The 22,912-nt window shown below is 32.1% G+C and overlaps 1 protein-coding gene across 8 annotated transcripts in view; it reads left to right on the top strand.

The window, feature by feature from the left end:
• The window catches only part of Ndae1 (Na[+]-driven anion exchanger 1), a 500,740-nt gene that overhangs the window by 470,126 nt on the left and 7,702 nt on the right, over positions 1–22,912 (top strand). For 7 of the 8 annotated variants that reach the window (XM_071592116.1, XM_071592114.1, XM_071592117.1 and 4 more), the window contains 10 exons: positions 4,149–4,412; positions 5,728–5,893; positions 6,011–6,154; positions 7,027–7,176; positions 8,147–8,242; positions 8,380–8,565; positions 9,405–9,583; positions 12,031–12,349; positions 13,422–13,589; positions 20,157–20,353. In XM_071592116.1, coding sequence (XP_071448217.1) covers positions 4,149–4,412; positions 5,728–5,893; positions 6,011–6,154; positions 7,027–7,176; positions 8,147–8,242; positions 8,380–8,565; positions 9,405–9,583; positions 12,031–12,349; positions 13,422–13,589; positions 20,157–20,353 — 1,869 coding nt within the window. The remainder of the gene's footprint in view (positions 1–4,148; positions 4,413–5,727; positions 5,894–6,010; positions 6,155–7,026; positions 7,177–8,146; positions 8,243–8,379; positions 8,566–9,404; positions 9,584–12,030; positions 12,350–13,421; positions 13,590–20,156; positions 20,354–22,912) is intronic. The other variant, XM_071592121.1, reaches the window with a different exon arrangement.

The raw sequence follows: 22,912 nt of genomic DNA, 5'->3' as shown, positions 1-22,912 counted from the left end.
AATACAATTATTCTGCCTGAACTTTTAGGGGGGGGCGTGTGTTTCACCTCCCAGCCCCAGACAGAGGTCAGCATAAATGATCAGGCTGAAACTAATGAAAACACTAGCACAAGTAGTGAGGGTAATAATGATACCTCAAACATTGAGACTGAAGGAAGTGGTCGTGTCTATTGTGGGCAAAATTCAAGCTCAGGTGATGATAGCCAGAGGGAGGAGAGTATTGATCCGGGAGAAAGTAGGTATCCTGTTAGGAATAGAATACCAAAGGAATTTCCAGATCATGTTTTATTTTTGGCATCAATTAATTCAGCCTGTAATCAACCAATGTCTTTGTACTGTGATCCTCAGACTGTTCAAGAAGCTTTGTCTTCAAATGGGGATGAATGGAGGAAGGCCATGCAGGAAGAATGGGAAGCTTTAGCAAGGAAGGGCGTCCTTTCTTTAGCTGATTTGCCTGAAAACAAAAAAGTTGTAAAATGTAAATGGGTTTTCAAGCGAAAGGTGAATGCAGCTGGGGAAATAGAGCGTTTCAAGGCAAGGCTGGTAGCAAAGGGTTATTCCCAGGAGTATGGTATTGATTACCATGAAACATTCTCTCCTGTAGTAAGTTATTCTGCCTTGAGATTGTTGATTGCATTGTCTGTGGAGCTAGATTTAAATATCACTCATCTAGATGTGACTGCAGCCTTCTTGAATGGTGATCTTAAAGAGTCAATTTACATTGAGCAGCCTGAAGGTTTTGTAATTGAAGGGGCGGAGAGTAAGGTGTATTTGCTGCATAAGGCAATATATGGTTTAAAACAAGCATCCAAGGCATGGTATGACAAATGTCGGAGTATTTTTAAAGGTCTTGGTTTCAAGAATTTGACAACAGAATCATGTATTTATGTTAAGGGTATTGGACTTGATATTTGTGTAATAGCTGTATATGTGGATGATTTTTTGGTGTTTTGTAAGAATGGTGACACTGTGAACAAGTTAGTTTCATCATTAAAAAAAACATTTTGAGCTGAAAAATCTTGGAGAGGCCAAAAGTATTCTAGGGATGAGGTTAACTAGAACCAGTGAGGGAATTGAACTGGATCAGGAAGAGTACATCAAAAGCATGCTGGTTAAGTTTAACATGTCTGATGCTTGTGCAGCCTCTACACCCATGGAAGTTGGGTTGGATGTAGCTCCTGGAGATCCAGATAAATGTCCTGATGTACCTTATCAAGGATTAATTGGTTGTTTAATGTACGCAATGACCTGTACTAGGCCTGACATTGCTTTTGCTGTTTCAAAATTAAGTAAGTTTAATAATAGCTTTAATATGGAACATTGGAAGTTGGCAAAAAGGGTTTTGAGATATTTAAAGGGCACATCAACGTATCGCCTTGCCTACTCAAAATCTGGTGGGTTCCTTGAGGGCTATGCTGATGCAGATTTTGCCAGTGATAAGATTGATAGACTATCTCGTACAGGGTATGTTTTTAGATTTGCTAAAGGGGCTGTAGCATGGGAAAGTAAAAAACAATCCTGTGTGGCTTTATCCACAACGGAAGCAGAGTATGTCAGCCTAACTGCTTGTACCAAGAAAGCTATTATATTGTGTCGAATCCTGAGGGAAATTTTGAAACAGGATTGCAGAAAAATATTTGGCACAGAATCTGTGTGCATGTATAATGACAATCAGTCAGCAGTTAAGAATGCCAATTGTGTTGATGTAAAGGAAAGATCTAAGCATATAGATGTAAGGTTCCATTTTGTAAAAACAGCTGTGACAGATGGTAAAGTGTTTGTGAAATTTAAGTCAACACATGAGATGCCTGCAGATATGCTAACTAAAAGTTTATCTAAGAAAAAACATTTTAACTGCATGAAGGATGTGAATGTCTGGGGCAACTAGATTAAGTGAGGGTGTTGTATATGTGTAATCAAGTTGCTGTTGTTTTGTACAAGGTTGGTAACATTGTCTCTTTTGGGCTGGCTTGAGCGATGTTTGTATGTGTTTGCTTTTGTTTTTGTAGAATAAAAGTAGGAAGTCGTTTTTTTTAAACGTCACTTCCGGCCCCACGTTAAGTTGAACATGTCGTCTCAATAATTGCTAAAGATCCTAAATCCTGTTTCGTCACCACGCTGCAAGAAGATCACAACAATGTGAAGTAGTCAAGGTCAAAAAATTCAGTACATCAAATTCTAATTCTAAAAAAAAACAAGTGTTTGCAAATGCATTTTTATTTGAATTTATTTATTGTGCAAAATTTAAATTTTATTGTATATTGTTGGCGTAATGTGTAAATATATTTGGTTCAATTTTCATTGAATTGACTCCATCAGCAGCAGCCATTGTAAATTGAAACATGTTCAGTTAGCCTACAGCAATGTTGAAGGTCATCCTTGATGCATCTTTGAAATTTTTAATCATAAGCCAAGGTCCATGCAATGCTTGCCCGTAGTCTGTTCTTCACCATAGCACAGCTAGAAGATAGTTTAACTGAGACACATGAGACATGTTTCATGTTCAGTGGGTTTCACAAAACTCACAGTTAAATCATGATTATCCCACAAAAATCAATATGAGTTGTGTTCTCCATTGTCCTTATAGTCCTGATCTTACCCCAAGTGATTTTTTTCCTGTTCTCCAGCATAAATAAACACCTTCATGGAAAGAATTTTCATCATCAGGAGCAAATTTAGGTAAACAGAACATTTTCCAACTTAAAATGGCTGTTGTTAATCCACTATTGAAGTCAAATCAATGAAACTTGTACCACAATTACATTGCACGTCAATCTTACAATTAAACACAAAATTATATTTTGCACAATAAATAATGGGAATTAGTAATTTAAAGATCGATCTCTTTTGAACAGTCCTCATGTTCAAGTTTTCTTAACCCTTTGAGTGCATCATCTGATTTTTTGACAATTTAAAAAAAAAAAAATATCAAAAGGTCAACAAAACATGAAAATTAAATTAGAAAGTTTGGTTTATTATAAATATTATAATATTGTGGAAATACTATAAATTAGACCCTGTGGTCTCAATTTCGCCTGAACAAAGTTCTATCTATACCTACATTGAGTGAAAACCATTACGGTACCACAGATTTTACACCTAAGAGTAAAGCTGCCTACCTCCCTTTAGGCAGGATAGTGGGCTTATACAGCCTTCGAGTATGATTTTTTCCCGCTATGAAGTAAACTCAAACTGTGCAGAGGGGATCAATAAATATGTCAATTGACTTGTATCCTTGCAAGGTCAAAGGGCTAATGCATTGAAGTCTTGATTATCCATGGACAGATTATCAATTTACATATTGTTTACGGATGTTTTTTTCTTTTGATTTTATTGGAATATATTGTTACAGAAATGTATTCAGGTAGTTTGGCTATGGTTTTTTTGTTGTTAGTTCATATTCTACTTGCTGTTTGAAGCCTCTTTTATAAGCAAGGCCTTTCTTCCTGAACACCATTCACACAGAATCATTAGAGGAGTTGTTAACATAACATGTTTTCTTAACAGTGAGGCTAGGAAGTCCCATTCCTAAAATTGCCTTGGGACATAACTTTTTATTTCAACATTTTTACTATTTGAATTGATTTAATATTAATTATTAGTTGGAACCTAAATTACCAAAAGAAATTCAGTATGTATGCAATTTCAAGGCTTATATGAAATTTCATGACATGATCTGGTCCCAAAATAATTTTATCCCCTTCATTCTTATCTCAAATGGTACCATGTGATTATATTTATGGTTTGCAATTTTTTAACTACTTCTTACTACATCCTAAATAATGTAATACAATATGCAATGTGATGTTTTAAAGCTGGGTTTCAAAAAGCTGTGGTCATGTAATGTGCACAAATTATCTAATTCCGACCAGTCATGTACAGTAGTGGTGTAAAACTTTTTAAATGTATTTTGTTTTATTAAATTTTGTTTATGGATTAGTACTCTTTCACCAATCAATAGTAAATTTTAAATCTCTTGCAATCATGTTGTTTAATGTGTCTCATTTATATCCCCAATTAATTATGAAATTATAATACATTGCTGTTACATCCTTCAGTAAAGAAAATTTATTTTTTCAGTAATGGAATTACAGTTACAAGATTCCAATTTCATTGAATTGTTCTTCATATTTTCCTTTTCCAATTAGGTATTGGTCAGATTTCAAGGATGCACTTGCACTACAATGTATAGCTTCATGGATCTTCCTGTATTTTGCCTGCCTTTCACCGATTATAACATTTGGAGGTCTGCTGGGAGAAGCAACTGGGCGAAATATGGCAGCTATGGAGTCCCTTGTTTCTGGTTTTGTGTGTGGTCTTGGATATGGACTATTTTCAGGACAGCCACTCACAATTTTGGGATCAACTGGCCCAGTATTGGTCTTTGAAACGATATTATATGATTTTTGCAAGTAAGTTAATTTGAAATATTTTATTTCATATTATAACATAATTTTATGCATCTATATTATGCCAAGGATTTTTCAAGATAGAATTATCATATTGTATGTTTTTCTTTGATGTGTCCTATATTTGTGCAACAAATCCTTGGACAAAATAAATTAATTGATTGATAAATTGATTGATTTACACTGTCAAAATGGATTAAGGTAGTTGATATTTTTTTCATAATTGCAGTTATTTTATTCATCCTCACAGACTCATTAAAATCCTTCACCCATCTCATTATATAGTAATAACTATAAAAATAATGTTTTGCATGATATATAAATAATTTATCATAGCTTTATGTAGCAGTCAGCTTTTATTGTGCTGGGACGCATGAAAAAATGTGCCATTTTTTCAACTTAAGCTTGTAAATACTCAATTATAGAAAGGCACATTAAAATCAGATGATCAAATAAAAGCATCCATTTAGTAAATTTAAAAACTATTCCTTTTCAGCAAATAATTAACTTAGGCCATATGACATCAAATTAACCAAGTATTTTAAAAATACCAGAAAACTAGGTGCCTGAAGTATCTAAAGGTTCATCTTTGCAAACATGGGTAAAAGCCATTCATGTACAAGCGCAGCCCCAAAACTATTTACCTCTGGAACATGAAGTTAAAAACTGATTTTAAGTGACAGTTGTGGAAAATACATATCATATCCACTCATTTTGTGTGATGATAATCACATAGCATTCAAATTTATTCTGTTTATTAGTCACTCACCAAAAATCTTTTGATGTAAAATGAGCTATAATTCCCATCTAGTCAAAAGTAACATAGCAAGCTATCATATGATATACCCATGGAAAATGAATCCAAATTCATTGGAATAGAATTTCTTTCAGAAAATATAGCATGTGAACTGCGTAGTAGATTTCACCAATTATTAGCCACTTATGGTATTACATAGCTGTAAATAAATGTGCATGAAAATCATTGTATGTGGAATTTTGTTAAATTCATTCTTTTCATGTATGATGAATAATTTATTAGTATAGTACACATTATTTAAATAAACCCCAAATATGGAGGCTAATTGCTCTTGCAAATAAGTGAACTTCAGATTAATGGTCTAAATATCTTATGATGATATATTTTGCAACTATGTATATGCTCTTCATAAAGGAAATGTCAATCTTATATAGAGAAAATTACATGAAGACATAATCCTGAAAATGCGTTTCTTATTGCTAAAAATGTTGTTAATTTTGTCTTTGTCCTTGTTTTCATTGTCATTCATTAAAATTTTATGAATCTCATCTGTTATAACAGGAGTAATGATTGGGATTACATGGCATTTCGGTTTTGGATAGGCTTATGGGTAGGCTTAATATTGTTGATACTGGTGGCCCTTGATGCAAGTGCTTGTGTTTGTTATATCACGCGGTTCACCGAGGAAAATTTTGCCACCCTCATTGCCTTCATCTTTATTTATAAGGTATGTATACCATTAAGCTAATTATTTTTCTATTAGTTAACTTTAAAAGACATTAGTCTATTTTAAAACATATTTGAGAACTTCAATCATTATTTAAATACATGATAATCATTTCAGGCAGTGGAAAATGTATTATCGATTGGAAGAGCAAACCCTATTAATACTCATGGAACATGGGATTTAAACTATGATTGCTATTGCAATACAAGTACTTTGTCGGAGACTTTTCAAAGTTTGGATGTCAGTAAGGAAAACTGTACGGTAAGTACTTTTAAAACCCACATGAGTGTACATTGTAGCTGTGGGTCTGAAGTAAAGCTTTTCAAAAATGTTGTGTGTGAATGTATCATATTTTTTCAATTACAAAAATTATATCTATGCCAAGTTTCTTCATTGCAAAATAGTGTTTATCAGCTTGGTATATAAATATATATTGGCTTGGTATATATTTATATATAAATAAATAAATACATATATATATATATATATATATATATATATATATATATATATATATATATATATATATATATATTTATATCAGTATTCCAAATGCTACTGGCTGTTGGTGATGTTGCAGTATATTTCAGTATACCCTAAAAATTCATTCTTGAGGACTTCATTACAAGGCAAACTTGGTGACATTCATACAGATGATAGGTGTTTGCACTTTGTATAGATCTTTTGAATATTCATTTTTGTCATCCGTAATATTTTTTTTGTAGTGACTTATTATTCATAAACAAAACTGTTTAATAAATTATTTTTTGTAGCTGTGAAAACTTTATATTTCGGTTCTTTAAGTCATTTGAACAGGCTGGTCTTCTTTCTACAAATATGCATTCATCAGTTCTTTTTATTTGTGAAATAAAAAACAAGATTTATATTTATGCATGTTATTCTGATATCCATGCTGACTCTAGTACATACAGTACCTCTAATAGGCAGTAAAATCTGCTATAGTAATAAATATTTTTTTAAGTTCTCTACCTAAAGCAAAAAAATTGGCTAATTTAAAATGAATTGATGCATCGAATCCACTTCTATAAAAGTCTTTTTTAAATCCTGGTGAATTTAAAATGCTATCTAACATTTTTAATTGATTTGTGATTTATTTTTGTACCCTCCTACAGAAATTAAACGGAACCTTGCAAGGAATGGGCTGTGATACTCCACATTACGTGCCAGATGTTTTCCTGATGTCTATCATTCTGTTTCTTGGTACATTCCTTCTTTCAGTTGTCTTAAAGGATTTTAAGAACTCTCTATTCTTTCCATCCAAGGTATGAAAATAAATTTAAAATGTATTTCATATTTTTTTATTTTGCCTAATGTGAAGTGTTATTGTTCTTGTGAAGTGTCATATTGAAATGGCAGTATAAATTCATTTCATATTTCACAATTCATTCCATTAACTTGGCTGTCAAAAATATCATTTGGCTGCCACATTTTTTTCTATAGGGATTCATCTTAATTGAAATATACATATTTTAGTACTAAATTTCAAGTAATATTGTTGCATAATGCCCTCCAAAGTAATACCATAAGTGGGGATGAGTTTGGAAGATCACCTGGGCTGGTACTTAATTTTGCTTTCTCCTGAAGTCTATTTGTTGTACAATTTAATTATGTCTTCTAGACATAGAAAGATAAATGTAGCTTATTCCGTATATAATTAGTGGGTCTCTTAACTTCTCATCATAGTCGATCTGATTAATTTGTGTTGCAACAGTTGGCTCCCAACTGTTGCACCATAGCAGTTAGGAAAATATTATCCCCCTTGATAAGTGTCTCTGAATTCAATAAGATTAATTTCCTTCAAAAGGTACATTATTTCTCATTATATATTAAAATTTGTTTTTTCATTTAATTTAAATCCTATGAATATGCTATTTAGGATAAAGTACATTCATCTTCACCTATTCATCTCTAGAATTAGTTACAAATGAAGAACCTTCACCTTCTTTCTTTGCACTTCGTTTGTAAAGGGTTAGAGATTCTTATTTTTGGTTCTCACATTAATTGGTGACTATGATTGGATAAATAATAATTATAAATAAAAATGTATGAGCTCACTCCACATCACAATAAATGTATAGTTACCTTGGAATGCCAGTATTATTCTATTTCTCATTGAGTATCAAATTTCCATTAATAAATTGTTTAATTATCAATATTTTTACATCATAATTAGTCTTAAATCTTTAAAATAAATTCACTTGCATCTTCATATTTTTCTTTGTCGATTTCCAGGTCCGCCAAGTGATAAGTGACTTCGCTGTTATTATTGCAATCCTTTCCATGTCATTAATGGATACTCTTGTTGGAATCAGCACCCCAAAATTAGAGGTAAGGCATTATAATTAATATTTAGAGTTCTGAGGAAAGGAATTTAAGTTTCAAAGGTATAAAAGTAAATTTTATAGGCAAAATGTTCAAAACTTTTCTAATCACATTACTTATTGTGAAAAAAACATCCATTTCAGGTACCAAGCAAGTTTTTACCCACAATTGAGGAACGGGGTTGGTTTATTATTTTTACCCCATTTGGAAGAAATCCAGTTTGGACATCTGTTGCGGCTCTCGTTCCAGCTTTACTAGCCACTATTCTCATATTTATGGATCAACAAATTACAGCTGTAATCATAAATAGGAAAGAGAATAAGCTAAAGGTAAGAATAATTTTTCTGTGATAATTATGTAGTATGCTTCATGGCAAACTAGCTAAAAGTAAAAAACCAACCAGCAGTCTAGTTTATACTTCACATTATTTTGCACCCAATTTGGAAATCACATTAGTTTTCAAATAATGGTATTTTATTACCTTGGAGTTTATGTTGACTAAGAGTAGGTGATGCATGAATGACAACAAAAAATAAACATTTTGATTTTTATAAATGCTAAATAAATACACTGTTTTGCATTTGGAGAAATTAATGATGCTACAGAAATCACTCTGTTGTTAATATGATTCCAAATAGTTCTTAAAGAAAGTAGTTGTTGATTTCATCAAATTGGGCATTTAGTAAAAGCAGTAGAGGTAGTATTATATGTGCAACTTCGGTATATAGTCATCCTTTAATCATTAATATGGATGTTAACTGGGTAAACTATTATCGCTATGCAGTTTCATCAGTTAACTAAACTATTTTCAAAGACTAAAGAGAAATTTTTTTTATAAGATGAATTGAAATGAAAAGCAAATATATGGTGAGATATTTGCTTACATTCCAAAATGGAAGAACATACATCGATGGATTAGGAATGAAGAAAATGCCAATAGAAAATAAAAGCTGCACCATATATTCATAAAATGCATCATCCACTTATAGATAATTTTGATCATAATCACTATTCTGTATTCACTTGACTGGCTAGTATTGTATACCTGTTTTGAATGTTTTACTTGACATATGCAAATTAAGTTTCATTTATTAAATCATTGTTCCATCCATAATTGTGAACTTCTTAAAACTTTTTTCTCTTCTCTTTTTTGTCTTGTTGAGAATAGAAAGGATGTGGCTACCACTTGGACCTCTTCATCTTAGCTATTCTGATAGTAATCTGCTCAGCTTTGGGTCTCCCTTGGTTTGTTGCCGCCACTGTTCTCTCCATCAACCATGTTAATTCTCTGAAACTTGAATCAGAATGTGCTGCTCCAGGAGAAAAACCTCAATTCCTTGGTGTTCGGTAAGATTTCTCATTGCATGTAGACCAAATGATAAAAATTATATAAGAATTAATAACATCACTATATTTTCAATCAATTTTATTTCATAACACAATATTTGTATGTAATAGAATATTAAAAAAGTAAATTTTAAAGATTTACCCAAAAATATTGTTTTGCAGATAAATCTCTTGGTTTTGATAAATGATAATTCATGTTTCTTTAGGTTAGATTGATCTGCATTTCTCATGGAAGTGTCAAAAACATTTCATTCCATTCTAAAGTGAAAATAACCTATCAAATTTTGTTTAAGAGAAAATAGGTAATCACATACTCGAGGATTAAAGCTGCATCCAAACTGGTTAGGTATTCGGGAGAATGAATTTAGGTGCCTAATGAAAAGGCAGCTTGAGTTTGGACACCCTAGATTGTAGTACTGCCTGTAGGACTGCCTGCCTGTAGTACTGCCATCTATGTAGCTAAGAAGAAGGAAAAAACAGATGATGTCGGGATGTAAATATTTTGATATTTGAGATAGCTTGTGCAACTTAAATGTGTAGTTGCAAAACTGCATAATGGTTTTTGTGTAGTCCTGAGTTCACTTTGCAATTCATTCGCCAATATTTTATTTAAGTTTCCTATTTCTTTCTTTAAAATAATAACTTGGGTGATTTTTGTTAATAGTTTCATGTTCATTTTCCCTTATTGGACTACATTTAACTCTTAATGAATTATCCTTTTTTTAATTTGCTTTAATTATTTGGTCAGATAGTATTACATTTAAAAATTTTAAACTTTTATACTATTATATCATATTTTACAATGGTAATTTTACAACTTGTCAGTAATTATTTTAAGATATGCTCTGTTTCCTGTGTAGTTCAATTATATTTTTGTTTCATATAAGTTAAGCTTAGTATATATTAAATGTTTATCCTACAATTAGTCCTTGTTGGCGCTTTTTCATTTTTGTTGGTTTTATTACTTTGTGGGCTTACATAGTGTAATTTTAATTCCTTTTGCAGAGTTTTGGTGGAAGACCTATGATAATCCATTTGGATACATGCAGACAACTATATTTTTACTAAGGGCATTACTAACTGCTTACACCCTCCTTATAGCATTATGCTTGAAGGTTACTTTCCATAGTGTTTATATACCAAAATAAAATTTAACAAAAACACAAACAAGGCTTGAATATGAAGTCAAAGATGATGGTATTAGTCATAAAATGAAGCACCATACAAAGAAGTTTGTTCTTAAATCTACATTTCAAATATCTGTAACCAATATTTGATAAAATAAAGTTATTACAAACTACATTCATGTAGAATTTGCCAAAGGAAAGTTCCCTCCTTGCCAAAGTCTTTTCCCACCTCACATTTATAAATCCTTAATTTTTTTAACCATTAAATGTGTGCATCCTCCCTAAATCGAGCAACTTTGGTACCTAAATGATGAGTTTGAATGCAACTTAAGGGATAGCTATTAAGGGATTTTAATAGGCTTCATAGTCTTAGCCCAATCTTCTTTAGCTACATATCTATCAACATTTTTGATGAATTCAACTCTATGGAAATATGAGAAAATGCATTGGAATACTTTTAGAATAATTAATTCATAATATAATTCTCATTTAAGTGTAGCCTAATACTAATTTATTTCATTCCCATTATATTCATTGTTTTACACACTTACTTCAAAATCTTCTAAGTCAGTGGAGTTATGCTTCTTAGTTTAGCACTCTTTATGTTGACCCTTTATCAACACTTCAATAATTGATTCAACTGAATGACAATAACTGAAAAACTAAAGGTTTGATTTTTTGCAGCTTAGATTAAAATAAGGCAATTTTATTACATCAATGGAGACAATGCATATATCAAAGCTTGTAACTCAAATTTGAATTGATATTGATGCCAAATATTGAGTCTGATTGCATAAGTGGACCCATTTACTTGGAATTTATAATATGGGTCATTACCCAATTCCACAAAAAATTAAATGAAGTCTAATTAAGCTATAATTTTTTATGCTAAAACACAGCTTTTGCCCTGATTTTTTATCTGAAAAGTTAGGTGCATGTTAGACATGGTGACAAATATATGATATAATTAGTGTAAAATTTGTCATAGGGTTGTGAATGATATTTTTGGTGAACTCTCTTACCTTACTTACTCATTTTGGTGAACCATCACCTACCGAAGGGACTGTTGGGTTGAGTACTGTATTTTTTATGCTAGTGTATTGAAAATATTTCCTTGAAACATCTTTGTTGAAAACTGAAGTTCTAATGGATTATTTAACAATGGACTTTACTACAAATTTTGATTTGATTAAATCAAAATATCATGTGTCTTGTGCTCTCCTATATGAAATTTCTTCATCTGCTTATAACCAAACAATCTTAAAAAATTGTGATTTGATAACACTGACATTACTTTGTTTCCATTTATTTTCTTCACAGGGAACAGCGAGTCACACATATTCTGATATTCCTCATGATTGGATTGTCAGTTTTCCTCACTCCCATGCTTCGCCACATCCCAATGCCTGTGCTGTTTGGAGTGTTCTTATATATGGGAGTTGCCTCATTGAAAGGTCTTCAGTTTTTCGATCGTATACTCATTATGTTAATGCCAGTCAAATACCAGCCAGACTACATGTTCCTGAGACAGGTGCCCTTGATGAGAGTCCACGTGTTCACCCTTATACAGTTGGCTTGCCTTGTTGTCCTCTGGGTTATAAAATCATTCAGTTCAACTTCGATCTTCTTCCCATTAATGGTAAGTGATCATTTACATTAGTGAGTTTGGCTATCTGAAAATACTTATCCCATAATGAGATATGCATCCAAGATAGTATAAAGCATGAGGAAAATGTAAAGATATAAACCGTTTTGTAAGTAAACAACATAACAACGAAAGGATAGGCACTATTTTCACTAATCAGTAATTATTCTAATTTTATTGATATTTGAGATATTTTGAGAAAGAACTAATATATTTCATTGCATAAATATTTGTGTAAAATTTATTACTTGCACATTATAGAAATGGTGATAAGACGACATATTTTTCATTAAATGATAATGGCAAGTTGTCACCTCTGTCAGAACCCTGCAGTTCGCCTCTTTTAAGGAAACTCTACTATAAATAATAATTTCAAACCATCTCATTGGGCATTATTTTTCATTCTGGATAAACTTCACTCTAAGGTCTAACTCATAGGTAAATCATAACTGTGTTCACTGAAAACAGGATTCTCATAAAACTCTGATTCTGTTACTGGGAATAATCTAATCTTGAATAAATACTGTCCCTTAAAAGGTTCCTTTTTTGGCAAATTATATTTTCTCTTTTTCTTTGCCTAATAATATTCCACATTTCCCCCCATCTTCAAGTATGTTAGAATTTGAATTTTTTTCTTCACTTTTCTTCTGTCCCATTGCACTGTCACATCATTTTGGAATGTTTCCATCGTAGAACATGTTCTACCTGTTTCAGTTTTGTCTTCTTGTAGCTTCAAGGACCACTTTCCTTTCCCTTACACTATCATTGTCTATCTATCCATTATATTGTATTGGCACTCAAGTCATATCCCATTTGTTTCTAACATTTTTTGAATGAATGAGATTCACCGAGAGAAATTTAACTATGCAGACTATGAATAAATATAACTTTTCATTCACAGAATTTTACTAGATCTTTCTTCTATTAAATATCTTCAAAATCACTGGGTCTTGAGTCATCAAGTGATACACTTGCATTTATGTATTTCCTAGCGCATGTACTCACAAGACAATATTATTATTGCTCAGCGTAAAATTTAAAAGTTATTTTCTGCTCTTCTTGACAGTTGGTGGTAATGATAGGAATCAGAAAACTCCTGGATTTCTTTTTTACTCAAAGAGAGTTGAAGATTTTGGATGATGTCATGCCTGAGATGAGTAAAAGGAAAGCAGCTGAAGAAGACGAGGAGAGAGGATGGAGACATCGAAGTAGAGAAGAATCAGATGAGGAGGATGTAAGTCAAAAATTCATGTTGGGTAAAATAATGTATAATCCCTATAATTTGTGAATTATATCATCAAGGCATAGGAATTTACATTTATGGAACTTAATTTAATTTTTTGGCAATGATCATGAGGAAGTTTAATTTTATTAGGACAGTTTCAAAGAGTAGTTTTTCACAATCAGGGAACCTGCCATTGATGTATGGTTTACTTGAATTTAATGCAATTTAAGTAAAATTTCATGCTTTTCTCTATTTGGGCATTGTATACGGTAGAATAATATTTTGTAGAGCTTATACATGCTAGTCAGCATGCCCTAGAAAAAGCATCAAAGCATATTCATATCAATGACCATATATGTTAAGAATTCTTAAATGCAGTGTTTTTGCATTAAGCTATAACCCTGTACTTGTAATTAAAATATTTGCTTATTGGAATGGTGAAGCCAAATAATGAAGAATATGCCCATTGAAATAATTTTGACTGCTTCACATGAAATCAAAGCTTACAGATGTGTCAGTTGCCCACTGTTTCAGCCTTTTCAGGTTGGGAAAGATATGTCCGCATTATCTATCACAGTAGTTATTGTTATGTGGCTGAGCATTTCTGAAATCAAATACAGGCACTCTTTCAATTATGTCTGCAATGATATTAAGAAATACCGTGAAGACTTTATGAAAACTGGGATGAAATGAAAACATTTAATTGGTTGACCAATATCATATGGAAAGTTTATACCATATTGTAATCAAACTTAGGTCTTACAGATTTGATTAATTCATCCTTGCCAATACTACTTGATTTTGATATTGTAACTCTACCATCACCTGCCAAACCGAAACCTTTGGACTGCTTACTATGTTTATGGTTTTTTATTCATAAAATGCATTTAATTTAGCTCCCTATCATTTTCTATTTTTTTAGTTTGTTATTTCAGGATTGTACATTTATGGATATCATAAGTAATCTACGTGAATGTGTCAAAAAGCCATGCCCCATTTGTTTGGTAGGAGTGATATAAATCAGCTTGATTGCAGTTGCTGTTGTAGGTCTTCATAAAATTTTGACAGATATGGTGAGCAAATCCTAACCAACAGTACATACCCAGACTAATTGATAAAATAATAATCGGCAAATAGAGGATAAACCCAACAAATTAGCAGCAGATAAGTTCCCCTCTTTTCCTTAACAACCCCCTACTCCTACGCCGGACCATATGCAATGGGTCTGCACTTTTCTCTATTTATATCAAGGAGAAAAATACAAGGGTGGCATTATGTTCATGCTCATTGCTCTCATATAAGATCAGTTTTACAGTCTGAACAGTATCAAAGCATGAGAGTGAAATTTAATTTTACAGTGATTTTTATTTGGTTTAATGTGAGTGTTAGTAGAGCCTTGTGTGAGGCAGGGTGTCAGTCCTATTAAATAACCTTTCTAGCTCAACTGTTGCTCAAGTAAAAAAACAAATGAAATCACTGCAAAATATACCTTTACTTTGAGGTCCATATTACTGTTTGGTTCATAGATCTCAACTTGTGACCTAGCCAATAGCCCATGCATATTTATATTTGCATAAGTAAATTTTTTTCAAGAAACTACGAGAAAAACTCTTTAACGAGTAAGATAGATATCTAGGTCAAGTATTCCTGTGAAAAAGATTGGGGCAGTAACGTGTAGCCATTGCTGAGAACTGTCAGTTTGATAGGTGATAGTATAGTTCAACTATTAATTGTAATGTTTATTTCACTGATGGCAAAAAAATACCTCCAAGGCTTTTTAAAAGTGGTGGCTAGAGAATAAATAACATATGAAATATTTAATCATCATAAAAGTACTAATTCCTATAGCTGTTATCTTTACTCATTCAGGAATGGGGATCCATTTTCATGTTTCACTGGTTTTTCTCCAGAAGGTTCCAGTATCTATGAAATAATGCAACTTGGACTTAGCTGAATGTGTTTTGAGGCATCACCAGTAGGACCCGCCAGACTTCATATACACTGCCCATGTGGTTACTGCCTAACACATTGGGTTAGCATTCACTGATGTTTTTGCTTCTATTGTTTCTCCGAATGTAAAATTAATTAATGGGATGTCACTATTAATCATTAAACTTAATGATCAACATCAATTTAACTTAATAAGCCAAGAGACCTTCCTAAATATTATGCAAGTCAATCAAGACAGTCATTAATACTGAAAGAAATGTTCACTTAATTATATAGGCAATGCTTAGTCCCTATCACCTTCATTTGAAACCACTTGGGTGGGTTCATTTTAGTATTTTTCTTCCTTTAGACATATTTATGAACAATGCATTGGGAAAATAAAAATTCACATAACATTCTATCTTTAAATCAAAAGCCACTGTTCTGAAAGGGTAAAAAATGGCCTAATTAAAAGAATGCCTGTATTTAAGTACAGAGTGATAGACTTGCTTCCATAGATATCATCATGAATCAGTTTTGACATGAATGAATTAGTATTGCTCATGCTTGAAATGTATAGGTAGGTGCTCCTTTGTTATATAATAATGTAAGATGATAAGCATAAGTATTTAGTTTCCCATGCTTCTTGAATATGCTTAAACTAGATGCTGTTTGAAGTACAATTTGAAAAATGGAATGGATTAGGTAATTCATTATTAAGCTATTATCCATATACCTGTGTGGTTATATTTTATTATTAAATAAGTATGCTAATATTTCTGATCATTAAAGTCACTGAATTTGAGCTTGAAAGAATTATTTAATTAAGTGCATATGCTTTAAATAAGACAGTTATTGTCACATAGACATGACATTAACTAATTCTGTTTTTTATTTTATAGTTTACTAGGGTGTTTTAAGCTGCCTCCTAACAAATGTATAAAGTAAAATTTTATTAATAAATCTTTGAAATATTGGTCAGTCTTTGCATGAAATCTTAAAGTAAATTCTATTTCTGTGAAACATTTATTTAAGGCGATTAATAATTTGTTTAGTGCATTGTTCACATGTACTGCAGGTGTCTTGTGATGTCATTTTATCACCATTAGTGTTTTTATGAAGAGTTTGTAAAAACAGTTCCAATTATCATTGCATGAAGATGGTGATATGCTTTTGACGTGTATAAATAACAGTGCTATTGTTCAGTTGATATGATTCACTAATGTGAAGATTGATGAGCAATCAGTCATCTTCCCCTCAAAGGATGGCTAACTTCCATTATAATCTCAGCTCTTAATCATGTATTTGAGTGTGCTTCAGAGTGTGCTGTAGTTTATGTTTATGTATTTGAAATAGCAGTGATCACAATAATTAAAAAATTAACTTTCACCATCAGAGAATAAATAGTGATATCATGCACTGAAGAGCTTTGAAGCAAGTACCTCTTATTTGGTAAAAATTTGCCCTAGCTGTTGAAAAAGTTCTTGTGAAAATCTGACCAAGTGAAGAAGCAATTGAGAATGACTTATTCCAGTTGTCATTAATAGAATTTGCCTTCTGTTTTATCAATGGATGAAAAACATCATACATGAAATAAGTAGCAGTATTATTGGTTAATTTCCAAGTTTGTCAGCTTTTTTCATGTGATGCTTATGAATGTTTAGATAGGCACTCCTTTAAGAGAAAATATGTCAGTGCAGCCTTACTGGGGAGTAAACATTGGTGAGCAATAGGCATGGTACTTTCTTGATATTCATGTTACAGGTAATTTTTGGTACATTCATATTAATATGTAGTACAAAGCAAGATTCTCATGAAATCCAGCCATCAGCTCAATGTACACACACATCTTCTGAAAACTGTGCTTTATCAAATAAAGGTTATGAAAAATCACTATTACCAAATAGAGTGGTAATAAATAGATTATTATATTGGAATATGCAGAATTAAAAATTTACGAACTAAATTATGAATCCCTCATAACGGTAAATGCTTTTTCCAATAAAACAATAATGCAGCTTCATTTCACTTTATGTTGAATTCTTCTTTGAACATGCACTACTCATATTGATCCTTGACTTGACCTAAAAAAGATAATGATGAATTGTTTTGAACCAAAAAATTGGAGAAATGAACATGTGCATATTGTCTGCATTGCCATTTTTTGGAAATTTCCGGTGGTATCTAATTTTAACCTCATTCTATATAAGCTCTTGTGATTATCGGAACTTCAGATAACTAATGGAGACCAAAAGGTTTAGTCATTTTTATAAACTTCACCCTCCACTAAATATGTTTTGAACCTTCAACTATGTTTTTCCAACATTCTACCCATTATGTCTTTATGAATGTCTAAAAAGAAAAATGGTATGTCATATTCAGAGGTGAACAACTGTGGAACCGTGATTTACAAGCACCTTGGTTAACAAGTAATTTGCATAAAGAGCAGAAATATTGGGCCCAAGAATAACTCACTTAGCGAGCAACATTTCGCAGAATGAGTGACAAGGAAAGGAGGATTCCCAGAGTGATTGCACCAGTTGTTTACGTTTGTGTTAAGCATAATTTCTACTAGCATCGTATTGTCGCTAGTGATCGCACATTGGTCCAAACTTGTGTTCAGGTGTGTTATTTGTGACTTTTTGTGCACAGTTAAATAATATTTAATGAATAGTTTTAAAAATGTCCCCAAAGAAAAACTGCCAGAAGACAGCCAAGAGAATAAACCATAGATATTAAAAGTGAAATCATTTAAAAGCAAGAACTAGGTGTCAGTTGTATCCTGACAGTTTTTAGTAAAGAGAATTAGGTATGTATCATAAATAATAAACTAATAATTTAAAATTTTTTTTCTACAAATCTAATTCGTATACCAGGTTGGTTCATTCCGCAATAGAGGAAGAGATGAAGTCTATAATTATCTGTTGCATCATATATTGAGCAGCATCATCCTAATAGGACTGGCTATGCGCACTAAAAACTTAATGTTGATGCAATGTTGCATTTTCAGAAAAATTAGAAGAGACAGTAAAAATTGTCTTGACAAGTTTCTTGTAAAACTGAATAATGATTGTATCATAAATAATAAACTAACTATTTCGATTCGGTTTTGTTTTCTATGAATCAAATTTGCTTTCTCAGTGGTGCTATTCCTCGATAGAAGAAATGGTGAACATGAACTATGATCTTAAATGATTTCTATATAATTTTTATTAAAAAAACCTTGCATAAATTTTATTTTTTTCGGCATGGAGAACATTATTGTATTTCACATTACGTAATATGGAAAAAATTATTCACTTTTCAAATTTTTTGTTTTACGAGAAAGGTTTTGGAATGGATCGTGCTCATTCTATGAGTTTCCACTGTATTTATTTTTGCGAGGTACTGCAGAACCTCTATCCTGATGCAAAAATGAGTGAGACTAACCCTAAGTTGCCTGTAAAGAAAGAAGGGAAGAGCCCACCAATTGCGCCAATGAGACTGATTCCAACAAGGCTTTAAGGCTGCTAATTTTAAGAATATATTGGGTTTAGAATGGCTCATTAGACTTTATCCAGATAGCCCTGTTTCCATAAGTTGATATTACCCCGAGACATTTAGAAGTAATCGCTGTATCCATATAAATGTCCAAATTATTTCCATATGAAATCCACCTTATTTCTACAGAGTATATTTTAGAGAGATCTCTCTCACTCTCTCTCTGAAAAAAATTCTTTTTTGAGAAGGATTTGATTCAGTAAAGAATGCCATGTCTACTTATAAATGTCAATTTATTGAACATGGAAGAGATTTCTACTATATCAGAGAGAATTTCCACTCCCGTTTCACCTTGTTGCATCCATGGGTAATTACTGAAAATAATAAAGGTCCACAGCCATTTTGGTTCTCTGTTTCTTATTGGAAGAGGAGCAGTATTAGGATTAATTATCTGATAAAGGAATTTTCCAGTTTGATAAAAGGGAATAAAAATATAACTTCTTTCCACAGGGTATTTAACTTGGTTTTAATTTATATTTCATCACAAAAATATCATTGAAAACTTTTTTTTAAATTAATTCTCCATATACTTGATATTAATTATTAGTTTTTAGCATAAAATTATGTTTATTTGTGTAGGAAAATTATTCCTGTGAGTGAAATTGGTTCAGTAAAATTCATTTGATTGATATCAATAATCTAACAAACATGACTTCTTGCCAATTTTTCTATTTTGACACATTCCCACAAGTACTTACATTATATTATTTTTTAAATATTTATATTTTAAGATTACTCACCACACACAAGGCAATGATTATCTTCCTTGAAATTTATGTTTCTACCTTAACATTCCATATTGTATTCACTTTTCAATTTTCCATGTTATATGTTCTCTATTTCTTAAGAAAAAAATGAACTAAAATGTATTATTATAGGGTCATAAGGTTTGCTTTTAATATTTTAAGTCCATGGAAAAACAAGATTAAATAGCTAAAACATAGTTTTAGCAACAAAAGAAAGTTCAAACAATTGTACTATGTCCGTCAACTGAGATCTAGTATAATTGAGGCTACTAGCTAAACAAAATATTGATGAGGTGAAGAAAAGTGTTAGGATCTTAATCTTGGCCAAGGGAAAATAAAATCTGTACTTCATGTGTTATAGGAGAAGCCACTAGGAATAGGAGGAATAGGACCGTCCGGTAATTTGCAGATTCCCCTTCCTAATGGAAATATAATGAAGATTCCTTTGGCCTCAATTAATATCTCAGAAGAGGTAAACAAATCTGGCATTTGGAAGCAAGTCAATGACGTGAATTCCACCTCAAAAAGTGGAAAAAAGAAGAGCCCTGGGAAAAGCAGGTGAATGAGGCTATATATACAATATCTCAATATTATGTTGGGTCAAATTTACATTTAATTTAATATTAATTTCACTGCATACATACAAAATGTGTGCATGAAAAATGTAATTCACTTTCAAAGTTGTACATGTATATTTTCAGTGTATATTAGCAAATAATGATAAAAGACTGACCTTGTTGGAGCTGTATGAAGTGGAGCATTATTCACAAGTGCCTGCAGTGACTTATTATTGAAACATTATATTTTTTAAAGTTAAAACTGTATATTTGAATAATATTGTGGTTTACCTTTATATTTTTTTAATGAAATTTCAAACTATGAGTCCCAATAATTCCCTTAAATTATGTAGATGACTTCGTGTATTGCTGTACAATTACATTATAGATTGAAACCTTATTTTTGCTTACAATGTATAGCACACATGCTGATTTCACTGTATGGGATTGTTTTTTGTATTCTTAACTGTTAGATATACGTAAATGCATGTACTAAGTCTCTTTACTACCCTGCAAATCATAACTTATTTACAAAATATTGTTCTTCATCTTAGCTTTTACATTATCTCATTAATTCTCCAGCATGCATTGTGTAGTTAGTTTTTTGATGCATACATAAATATAGAATTTCTATAATTGCCATTCAGTGTGCTTTGAAAGTGGCATTCTTTGAGCATGTAAATAAATTATTTTATTTCTTTCAAGCTGGTGCATGTTAGTCTAATCATTTAGAATTTTCTGGTAATTGATTTATTGCTATATTGTGTGTGTTTGGATCTATGTATAGCACTGCACTGCATCTTCCTCGCTTCGGATTAAATGTTACACTGTCATGAAAATCCAGAACTCTATACAATTTGAAAGTGAGTACTCTATCATGAAATGTTCCCAGTGGCGAAGAAAAACCAGTAAATTTAAGTCATAAGGAGGAGGCCTAGTCTTTTAATAAAGGTGAAACCTTTTTGTGATTGATTTATCTAAATAGGTACCTAAAATATGTAGTGGAAAATTAGTTATCTATCCCTCCCAATGTTTCTATATCCATCTACCTTATACATGGGAGCAGAGTCAAGAAAAATTTTTCCCAGTCATATTTTCTGCCCTCACAGGCAATACATGATGATATCAACAGACAAGTCTTTGGTATTTTCTGAGGAGTTCTTAAATTGCTCATTAACTACCAGCACTTCTGAATTTCAAATGGTAAACACATGTATATATTTCAAAGGCTCCTGTGTAGTGATCTTATGTTATCCAGCTCCAGATACAATGTATCATAGGCAGTTCATGCCTTAACTATACCAAATTATAATTTGCATCATGATCCCTTGAGCTGACAAAATAACACGAGATGATGCATTAATAGATCTCCAGTACTTACCACCTCCAGAGTCAAAACTGCTTTAACAGACAAATGTTTCTTGTAAAAATCATGAGATTCTGCTTATGGCAGGGAATACTGTTACACTCTGCCACTTGAAATGTCACTTATTTGAATGAGTCCTGTCCTAAATAGAGTGGCATTGGAAGTTAGAAAATGACCCCTAAGAATAGAGAATTCAGTCAGCTCATTGCACTGGGAGAATAATAGGATGGGAAGATGGAGAAGAGCTATCCTCAAGTCCTGGACTTGGACTGGGTGGTGACCAGGGCTAAAGGAGGTAAAAGGGTCTCAAAAATATCATTCATGCTCAGTTGCATTCACAAAAGAGGACTATCAATTCCCTACATCAGCAATAGCACTCGTCCCCTTATTACCCTGATACTTTTTTCTATTTCAATCAACACCAATTTGACTGCGATAACTTTTATGATTAGTGCTCCCAGTTGCTAGTTTTTATCGTACAAGTTCTTAGATTTTCATGGCAATGTAACAGCTAATCTGAATGGGGAATGGTAGAAGATGCAAAGTTGGAAATCAGTAAGACTGACAGGTTAGTGATATTTCATGCTGACATCTCATTTTATTTGTCTCAATTTCAATTACCTTTTGTTGTCTTATTTTTGATTCATTAGAATTGAGTAGTTATCAGCTACTGATGGCCCTAAAAGTCACCTTATTCATGATAATTATGTCTGCATAAACTCAATGTGAACTGTACTTAGCCTCACTCCTATGTTGTCAATTTAGGAGTTGGCTAGTATGAGATCATGCATCAGTCATGTACTGAAATAAGAAGTAGAGAGGTTTTTATGTAATCAAAGTAAGCTGTTACCCATGAATTTTGCAGTTTGTCTGCAAGTCTCTTCAACTATACATATGTGCCCATGGCTTTCTTGGTATGTCCCTTTCTCTTAAGCCACTCATTCTTCTCTCTTATATTTATTGATTCACTTTATCTAGTATCTCAACATGAATAAACTAATATAGCACACTTATTTCATATTTGTCTATTACTGGTGTATCCAATCCATGTTCTTTCTTTATACATTACCCCTGACCTTAACTATTATTTATTCAATATTAATGCATCTCCTAGCATTCCCATGTATCATTATCAAGCAAGAATGCAGGAAGAAGTACTTTTATACACTGCCATTAAACCTTAGACAAGCATTT

This window comes from Hetaerina americana, unplaced genomic scaffold (genome assembly GCF_022747635.1).
Source record: "Hetaerina americana unplaced genomic scaffold, ioHetAmer1.1.p SCAF_5, whole genome shotgun sequence".
Lineage (NCBI taxonomy): Eukaryota > Metazoa > Arthropoda > Insecta > Odonata > Calopterygidae > Hetaerina > Hetaerina americana.
The sequence above is the reverse complement of the archived record's forward strand: the minus strand, read 5'-3'. Positions and strand labels throughout refer to the sequence as shown.